Raw genomic sequence first — 10,184 nt, 5'->3', positions numbered from 1 at the left:
AAATAACAAGCCTTTCAGCTATGCAAGAAATCCTTCCCAGTGTCCTGTATTGCCTCACTGTGCCTGAAACTTGCTCCCATCAGATGAGGAAACTCCTCTCCAGGAGCAGCCAAGGCGCAGCCCCGGCGCGGCGCGGGGCCAGTGGGTGGTGTGGGGGTGAGGCCGCTGCTCCCGCAGCCTCCCTTGTGCGTGTGATGGGACCTGGGCCCTGCTCGTGGCACTGGGTAATTAGCACCAGCAGACAAGGTTGCTGTCCTAGGACGCTATAATAAGGGGTGACTGGGTTTTATTCCACGGGGGATGGTGCTTGAGCTCACTGTACTGTGGAGGTGACGGTACCCATTGCCTGCTCAGGAATACTCAGGTACTTGCGGATGCTCGTGGTGCGGACACTGCGTCTAGCCCGTCTCTAGCAGCACACCCCTCCAAACTGCATGCAGACAATTCGCTGCCATTGTAGTTAAAACCACATGATGCTCGCGGGTGCCACGGAGTGTAACTTGCAGGAGAGTCTGTTGTACAGGTGATAAGACATACAGGAATATTCCTACAAACATTCAAAACTTTTCCCTCTCAGGTTACTGCCATTGCAGCCCTTCCAGATATTTCAAGGAGAAACATGCCCTTAAAGTTCAGATAGTTGTTAAAAAAAGGCACCATTCTATGTTTTTAATGCTTTTAAACAGAGAAAAGCCACTGTATTCACCACTCCACCACTCTCCTTTTTCTAGCTCATAGATGTTTTTATCTTACATTATCACTAATGATTGCTAATATAATAATAACAAATCAAAGAACAAGTGACCAAAACCGCTGATCTCGTGCTCTGGAAATATGTATGGAAAGAGAAGGTTCAGGTCTGCTTTCTAGGTTTTTTACGTGTGTTCTTGGGGGACCTCCTCTCACCAGGGCCAAGTGCCGGGCAGCCCTGGGGTTCGTCCCCTGCAGAGGCTGCAGATGCTGGTGCTGGCCACAGCCTTGGTGTGAATTTTGAGGCTCTCTTGGTGTGTTTTCTAACCGTGTCGCGTGGTGCCGCTCCCCCTTCCCGGGGAGGCGTGACTCTACCCCCTTTCTGCTCAGCAGCAATATCCAGAGGCCCCCCCGCACAGCGAAGAGCCCCATGGCCCTGTTGGCAGTCCTGGGGGTGGCTGTGTGCTTCCAGCGTGATGAGCTGCCAGCGCAGCAACCCCTCTTCACAGCAGCCTTTCCTCTCGCCAGCTGGTGCAGCTGCGGCAGGCAGTGCCCGGTGAGCTCCGGGCTCCCCCGAACCGTCTGCCAGGGGAGCGGCACCTTTGGAGGAGATCTGGGTCTCTGTGCTAGTGAGATAGTCTATCGCTGGTTGCACTGGCGCTGGGACAGCTCACCAGCTCCCGCAACCACAACACGTTTCGTTTTAATAATGCAAGGGGGAAAAAGTAGAGATGAAGGGAAGGCGTCCCGGGAGCCTACTGGGCAGCCTCCGCTGCCTGCTCCGGCTTGTGCGGGTTCTTCCCGTCATTCTGGATCAACCGGACGATGTGCGTCAGGTCCAGGCTGCGGGTGAGGGTATTGAGCAGCAGCTCATCCTTTTGCACACCCTCCATGAACTCTTCCAAGGAGAGCTCGCCTGCAAGAGCACGTTCAGAAAAGGTCTGTTAAATCCTGCAGCCTTTCTCCTCCCTCTACCAGGAGCCTCGGAGCAGCCCCCCAGGAGTTGCACAGACCTTCCTGAGGTCCCGGGTCTGTGTATCGTAGACCCCAAACCCCATCACAGCTAAGCCCCGTGCAGATCCCCACACTGCCAGTACGAAGAGGGGCTGTTTGCAGTGTCCCCTCGGGCCAGCTGCAGCCTGCGGAGGGGACGGGGAGCTAAACCTTCATGGAGAGCCGCTCTCTGCCAGCTCTCCCCGTGTCCTGGTGTTTTGGGACATGCAACATCTGGAATTGCTCTGGCAGACTGAACTGCGGGTAAGGGGGCAGAGGGAGCGGTATTTGGCATCGCATAAGAAAGTTCCTCACCATCTCCGTTTATATCAATTTTGTCAAACACCATGTTTGTGAATTCCTCAGCCGTCATTGTTTCGTTGCACTGGTTGATAGCTCGAATAGCCTGGAGGGAAAGAAGGACACAGAGGACAACTACTGAGCATTGTGCAGATTTGTGTGTCCATTGGTACAAGCGGCTAAGTGACCGGACATGAGAGGCCAAACTTTTTTGCAGGCAGTTAGGTTCTGAAAGGAATAAGTCCTTTCTAAAAAACTGGAGATTAAAATCACTTAAAGAGGCAATCAGTGCATTAAAAGATTAAGTGGGCATCCTGGTATGAGCCAGGAGCTGTTCACCTCTGAAAATCCTTAGATTAAATTCAAGTGCTTATCTCAGCCCGGGTTTCAGTGGACGTGGTTAAACAAACTGCAATGAGAAGACAAGGGGTTGCTGCGTGTCGGAGTGCGCAGGTGCCGTGGGGGGTGTGGGGTGTTCGAGACAGGTCCGGCCAGGGAGGCCAGCCTGGTGGGAGGACTGGCAGAGGACAAGCAGCAGGTTTGGCCAGTGCCTACTAATTTACCAGGGAGTTGTCTTTTGGGTGGGAATATTCCTCTTACAACCTTTCTGTCTACCTGCGTTTAATAACCATCGTCTGTGAAAGAAATGGAAAAAGCTGAGCCCACTCACTTTGATGATGTTCAGCAACTCTCCCCGGTCAATGCAGCCATTCCCGTCCACATCGTAGAGCTTGAAATACCATCGCAGCTTCTGATCCACCTTCCCTTTCAGGACCAGACTCAGAGCTGCCACATACTCCATAAAATCTATGTAGCCATCCTAAAAGCAGAAGGTTAGAAGCTAGATGAGATTAAAAGCAAAGAGGCAGCAAGTGATTTTCCTGGTCACTTTTGGAAGTCCCTACTGGAAGACTTCAGTGCGTGGCCACCACCTTGAGAGCAGGGGCTTGAGGAGCGCAGCAGAGGTGCCGGGTGCGGGTCCCCCGCACACCCACCGGTTAAAGCCAATGCACCGTACGGTGAGGGCTCCACGTTAATCTTATGCAGAGCCGTTATGTGTTGATAACGAACGAACTCGGTGTGTGTGTCTGGCTTGGGGACTAACGAAGCCTTGAAAGCTAGCCTGTGCTAAAGGAATCTCTTCATGCAAAGCAGCAGTAATTCAGAGGTCAGAGGAACAGGCTTATGGGGACGAACCCTGACGGATTACCTAATGTTATCCTCTCTGCACACACATATGGCTCTTTTCTGCTGCAAAGGGGTCTCGCATGCAAACCTCCAGGAGATGAATGAACTCAGGAATTACCCCCGCATGTTGCCGACATCTCAGGCCGGGAAGGCGCTGCTCTGTCCCTGTGCCATTTGTGTATCCGCTTCACATTTGGTCACGTCAAAAGCACAAACAGTTTTATCTTTGACTTTCCTCCTAGGTGTTTGCCTGCCACCAGCTCACTCCACGGTATTAGAGACGTTCAGCTGGGTCCGTGGACGGCTCTCCAGCCAGGGTTATGGTACCAATGCAGAGCTGTGCTGGGGTGAGCTCAGCACTGCCCCGTGACGTTGGCAGCTTCTAGGAAGTTTGCTAAAACGCGTTGTGCCCGCCACAGATCATTTTGATGGCACATACCATTGAGATACAAAGCAGTTTGAAGGAAAATGGTACATACTGTAAACCACGGAAAGTCTTTGGGAGGGAATAAGCCAGGGTTTTGTCAATGAACATAGCCACTGCACCACGGGGCAGGTTCAAGAAGAGATCATCTGCTTTACCCCACTGCTGCAAGAGCCAGATTAGATATAAATAGCTGCTGAGCCCCATTCCCAGCAGGATTTCCTGTGCATCAGTTCCCTTTTCAAGCATGCATTCAAACACGGGGCAGTGGGCAAGGTAAAGGCCAAGGCACAAACAAAATACCTAAAGGATTTAGGGCCTAAATTGTATTATTTTCAGTGGGATTAAGCCCACTAAGCCCTTCGGGTTGCCATAAAATATATTCCTCATCTCACATGAGGTGCAGTTTCAGATCATTTGCAAGTAAAGGAGGGTGTTGTTTCCTCTCGGAGATACAGCATCCATCTGCTTCTCTGGCACTGCCTCTGAGCTGGGAAGACAGTGCTCCCGAACGCGTGCGGGTGCTCCGGGACTGCCCTGCTCTGGCGTCCAGCACAGCGACAGCCCGAGGTGCAAAGCCTCTCCGCAGGGAACAAAGGGCCCAAGTTCCTTATCATATGGGACTGAGCACATGTAATAAAATCAATGAAACTGTAATCCATTTATAACTTAAAACAATAGAAAAACAAACCCAGTCTGTTCTGTAAACCATAGCTCATGCCACGCTGCATGGCTCGGGAACTCGCTGTTTCTGCATGAACGCAGCACTTGTTCTCCCGCCGCCTGCTTGTTCCTTACTGTCACAACATTCGATATTTAAGGATTAAAGGGCACTTCATTTTAAAGGGATCACAGACTACCAGATAAAACCCCACTATTTTAATAACTTAGAACTAAAAGGGAAATATCAATTCTGGGAGAAGTCTATTTTCTCCCAGGACAGTCAGCAGGTGAGGAGTTTTTGCTGACATTTTTTGCCTTACATAACTGATTTTACAATTTATGAGGCCATAGAGAATCAGACCATACATACTTAGATACACGTCTGTATTACATACACCCAAATATACCACACGTGATCGACGCAGGGAGCAGAGCACAGCCGATCCCCGTGCAGGCTGAGTGGGAAGGACAATATTTACCTTATTAAAGTCAAACGTCTCAAACATTTCCTCAACGTATTTGTTCGCTGCCAGACTCAGGTTTTTCAAGCCAAAAAACTGTTTGAACTCATACAGGGTGAGCTGGCCAGAAGGACACTCCGACATGAACTTCTTATACCACTGGTGGCTCTCGGTAGCGCTCAGCTCCTCCACGGCTTTCCCATCCAAGTTCCCCATCTCCACACCAAGTGCTGGTCACTTTGCAGCCAAAAATGGACGTTTTCTGAAATTTGAGGGCTTTCTTTTAAATTCTGCTTCTTGCCTTTAAAGTCCAAATGTCCCCAGCACTGCAGGGATCACAGTATCGGGAAAAAACAAACCGCCTTGTGTGTGGGCTGTACCGATTCAGTGTTGGTGGTGATGGACGCAGGCGACACCTCTCCCCAGGAAAACTCAAAAGCATGAAACCTTCTTTGGACAAGAGGGTGACATTTAAATACCCAGCAAATCCCTCCCCGGCCAACGAGGCTCAGGGGGGTGATGGGCTCCTGCCAGGCATTAAGGGTTCAGGGTTAAAATAGAAAGGAGGTAAAATGGGAAATCTTACAGATTACAGGCCCAGCAGGAGATTATGAGGGTGGAATTTTCTCCGTGATGGTGTAATCTCCTAATCCACTTCATTGACCAGGTGACCCGCCTAGTGGATGAGGGAAAGGCTGTGGATGTGCTCTACCTGGACTTCAGCAAGGCCTTTGACACCGTCTCCCACAGCATTCTCCTAGAGAAGCTGGCGGCTCACGGCTTAGACAGGTGGACTCTGCGCTGGGTCAAAAACTGGCTGGACGGCCGGGCCCAGAGAGTTGTGGTGAATGGAGTTCAATCCAGTTGGCGGCCGGTCACGAGCGGTGTTCCCCAGTTTTGGGGCCGGTCTTGTTCAATATCTTTATCGATGATCTGGATGAGGGGATTGAGTGCACCCTCAGTAAGTTTGCAGATGACACCAAGTTGGGCGGGAGCGTTGATCTGCTCGAGGGTAGGAAGGCTCTGCAGAGGGACCTGGACAGGCTGGATCGATGGGCCGAGGCCAACTGTATGAGGTTCAACAAGGCCAAGTGCCGGGTCCTGCACTTCGGCCACAACAACCCCATGCAGCGCTACAGGCTTGGGGAAGAGTGGCTGGAAAGCTGCCCGGCGGAAAAGGACCTGGGGGTGCTGGTCGACAGCCGGCTGAACATGAGCCGGCAGTGTGCCCAGGCGGCCAAGAAGGCCAATGGCATCCTGGCCTGTATCAGAAATGGTGTGGCCAGCAGGAGTAGGGAAGCGATCGTGCCCCTGTACTCGGCCCTGGTGAGGCCGCACCTCGAATACTGTGTTCAGTTTTGGGCCCCTCACTACAAGAAGGACGTTGAGGTGCTGGAGCGTGTCCAGAGAAGGGCAACGAGGCTGGTGAGGGGTCTGGAGAACAAGTCTGATGAGGAGCGGCTGAGGGAACTGGGGGTGTTTAGCCTGGAGAAAAGGAGGCTCAGGGGAGACCTCATCGCTCTCTACAACCACCTGAAAGGAGGTTGTAGCGAGGGGGGGGTCGGTCTCTTCTCCCAAGTAACAAGCGATAGGACGAGAGGAAACGGCCTCAAGTTGTGCCAGGGGAGGTTTAGATTGGACGTGAGGAAAAATTTCTTTACTGACAGAGTGGTGAAACATTGGACCGGGCTGCCCAGGGAAGCGGTTGAGTCCCCGTCCCTGGAGGTATTTAAAAGACAAGTAGATGAGGCGCTTAGGGACATGGTATAGTGGGCATGGTGGTGTTGGGTCGACGGTTGGACTCGATGATCTTAGAGGTCTTTTCCAACCTCAATGATTCTATGATTCTATGATTCTATGATTTATGATTTTGTGTGGGGTCAGATGAGCAATAACTTCTGCACCAAAATCAGAGTAAGAAGAAAGAGAGAAAACCACTTGAAAGTCTCTGGGCTGTACTATCTTTTTGGTCTCCCTTAGCCTTACTCTGGATGGAGGATTTCCAGAGGGGGCTGTCAATTTGAGCCTGAAATTCAGGGAGGGGGAAGTACCATTTCAGGTCCTATACGAGATGCTATATGAGGGTAAATTTGGTGTGCCAAGATAAACACAGAAACATTATTGCTTTAAATGGTAAAGCTTTAAGTGCTTTAAATGCAGACACCAGATGCTATAATGATCCTCTCCCGGGGAAGCTCCCTCCACCCAGCTGCTGGGTCCCCGTGTTCAGTCTCTCTGGTCCTGCCAGTTGAGTGTTTCTTCCACAGAATCGCCCCGCACGTGGCATGTCCCGGGAGCGTGTCCTGGCCATGTCACCGCTGCATTACCAGAACTGGGCTGATGCCAGTGGAGTGGAATGCAGCTTCGATTTTCATTTATGATGAATTACCATGAATTCTCCATGTAAATATGACCAAAACCAATGTTGTTTTTACTCTGACACATGACATTCAGAGAGGGACTGGAAGATAAAAAAGTATATCCTCAGAAAATAGCATGGGCCAGATCCTCCACTAGTAATGAAATGGACGTGACTATTGGTTCTCTACCTGCAGAGAGTCTGTCCTATAACACTTTTTTATATCTGACAACTTTAAGACAAAGAGCCCAACTTTTATGTGTTGCAGAGCTCGGTATTGCTTCTGCACTGAAGCAAATTAGGAATAACTCTGCTAAAGCAGGTGGCATTACACAAGCATAAAACAGTTATGAAAAAGGAATTAGATTGAGGAATGCTAATTGGATGTGCTAATCCTGCACTCGCCGGCAGCAGGCGGCACAGGTCCCCGCTGTGCACAGCACCTGAGAGCAAGGTGAGCCTTCAGTGTGTGCCCTGGGCTCTGACCCACCCAGCAAAGGGGACACGGCTGGGTTAGCCCGTCCTGAAGCACAGAGAAGGGCTGCAATATTGAGGCATTCATTAACAGCAGAAAGGTTGCGTATTAAATGTGGATACAGGCTCGCCAACTGTTTCAAGAAGTACTTGCTAACGGTGCATCCAGTTCTCCAGAACGGGCAATGCAAAAGCTGAACCGTTTTATGCTGCCTTCTGGAGAAGAGCTGCAGGGACGTGCCGCCTGAATTTCAGCTCCAATTACTATCTCATTTCTGAGAAACTTGCTTTTCCATTCACTAAGAACAATACTTTGCCTGTGTCTAGGAAAGCCTAGTGAAAGAAGATGTCCTTTCAAAGAAGGAGCAGAATTTAGGCTCAGCCGCAGAAGCTGGTGAAACCTTCCCAGGTTTTGCAGCGTGTGCTGAGGGCAGGCTTGTGCAGATGAGCTTGGCTGGGTGGCCATTCGTGCAGTGCCGTGCGCTGCTGACACCCAGTGCCTCCGTATAAGCAGTTGGCAATAAATGACAGGACAAGTTGGACCAGGTTTTTAGAGCAAAATCCACACTGCATTTTTTTTCTGGGGAGCAGTGACACAGCCTCACCACCCATTCCTCGGCTCGTGTTCACTGCTGGTCCTAACTCAGACACTCAATGGGAAGCTGAAGTCACACTGGTCGCTGGTTTCATTGCTTGGGCTTTATTGCTCTCGACTACGGCCTTGTGCCCAGGATGGGTCTCCATTTCACAATGTTTGCACTCGGGACATCCATCACCTTCCTGGTGTGATCGGTGTTGTGGTGGTAGCGGTACCCGCAGGTTGGCCTCTGTGCAGTGTAGAAGGGGCTGTACGAGTTGGAGCAACTTGGTTTGTAGAAGAGAAACTTGAGGGAGTTGGGCTGATGGCTCCCAAAATGGGCGACAAAAGGAACGAAGTGAGCGGCCAAAGGCTGGTCCCTGTGGCGACGTGCTGGAGACTGCTGGCTCGTTGGGATGGGCGGCGTGCGAGAGACCTCCTGCATCGCTTTGGTCTCCTCCATTCCCTTTGGTCTCTTTCAGTCTTTGCCAGGGGCTTCTGGTGTTTTAGTCACCTGTGGAGCAAAAGAGCCAGACAAATGCATTGCAATTGCCCCCACACTTTGCCATCCTCATCAGTGCTAAAGGCCCTGATGCAAGAGTTGTGTACTGGTGACCAAAAAGCAGCAAGTTAAACAAACCAGGAGAGTTTAGGGAGTGCCAGCCTGCTTACACTTGCGTCAAGGGCAGTCAATACGCAGTATAAATGCTGAGAAGTCAGGTATTTACATTTCTTTAGCTAAAAATCTAAGGTGGTATTACTTAAAGAGAAAGTGAGTTTAAAATCAAATGATGTACTAGAAATATGGAAGCGACTTAGTGAAAATAAAACAGAGCATACTGAGGGAATGCACACGATGAGACTCAAAGGACCTCATTCTCTCTTGATTTGCATTTCAGCTGGTTATTTCTAACAGTGCACAGTGAATATAAAGCGCTACACAGGTTCTGATGTTCCCGCTGTCAGTCTGACCTGGCTCACCCTTTCATCACTTTTGGGGGACACTACGTTTTCCTTCTGTTTGGCACAGTGGAGCCCTGGTTCCAGATCAGGGTCTCAATTATAATAGCTATAAATGATAGCAATACATGCTTCTTGTAAAGTCTTTGCCAAACCACAGCCATGGCAAACCAGCCGTGAAAATGGTTCAACCCAGTCTGACCCACAAGATGCAACGGGGTGTATCCGTGATTACAGAAACATAACACTGTTCTTTACAAACACAGCCTGGGACATCAGCTCAGCAGGCTCCTGGTCCCTCTGCAGGTACCTAACACCACCCTGCACCTTGTACTGCCATGCTAAGTGCTCTTGCCATAACTCTAAGTGGATTTCCCCCCCCCAGAAATGTGAAGGGAAAAACAAGGTTGCTGACTCTTGTGAGGCAAGCTCTTCCTTGTCATCATTTGGGTCACATTTCTGAAGTCTTGGAGCAAAGTCAGTGCCATCACCCCTACGCACAGCGCGGGGGACCAAGGGCTGCAGAAACAGCCTGGTTTGCCCGCGCATTTGCATGAACCCTTTGCAGAGGAGGTGGTGTGGGTGTGTGCCCCAAGACACATGTGGGGCTGACTTGTCACCCGTGGCTGCTCCAAGGCTGTGCCTGACCGGAAAAGTATTTCTGCTGCTGTTGTTTAACCATGACTAAGTTATCTTGTTTTCATTGATGACACCTCTGTGCTAATGGAAACTGGCCCTTCCCCCAGCAATTATCCAATTTACTCCTGGGTGTCCCAGATAAACACTTTGCTGTCTGGCTTTATTTTTAACCTTGTAAAGAGGTTTCCTGGTTTCCACGATGCCCTGGCTTACTTGGTGCTCTATTTCTGTTCCCTGTAGCTGGCTCTGAACACTGGCTCCTAAACCTACTAGGAGGGTGACACCCGCAAATTGTTTAGAAATCTCCTTAAAGCCTTTGAAGGAAATGACCAGATCCCCCCAGGTCCACCGCCTCTTCTTGGCACCCCGGTACAGCCACCTGCCAGACGCCTGAAAGGCTCCGCTGCTGGAGCTCAGGACAAGTGTTATTTCAGCAGTCACTGCCACAAGGAAACA

At 50.6% G+C, this 10,184-nt stretch overlaps 1 protein-coding gene across 1 annotated transcript; it reads right to left on the bottom strand.

The window, feature by feature from the left end:
* Positions 1-1,445: 1,445 nt before the first annotated feature.
* Positions 1,446-4,935, bottom strand: GUCA1A (guanylate cyclase activator 1A). Its single transcript, XM_076358010.1, has 4 exons — positions 4,738-4,935; positions 2,654-2,803; positions 1,999-2,089; positions 1,446-1,606 (listed from the first exon to the last, which is right to left on the bottom strand). Exons 1-4 carry the CDS (start codon positions 4,933-4,935, stop codon positions 1,446-1,448), a joined length of 600 nt encoding a protein of 199 aa, XP_076214125.1.
* Positions 4,936-10,184: the final 5,249 nt, after the last annotated feature.

Source organism: Aptenodytes patagonicus, chromosome 22 (assembly GCF_965638725.1).
Source record: "Aptenodytes patagonicus chromosome 22, bAptPat1.pri.cur, whole genome shotgun sequence".
In the NCBI taxonomy this organism is placed as follows: Eukaryota; Metazoa; Chordata; class Aves; order Sphenisciformes; family Spheniscidae; genus Aptenodytes; species Aptenodytes patagonicus.
The sequence above is the reverse complement of the archived record's forward strand: the minus strand, read 5'-3'. Positions and strand labels throughout refer to the sequence as shown.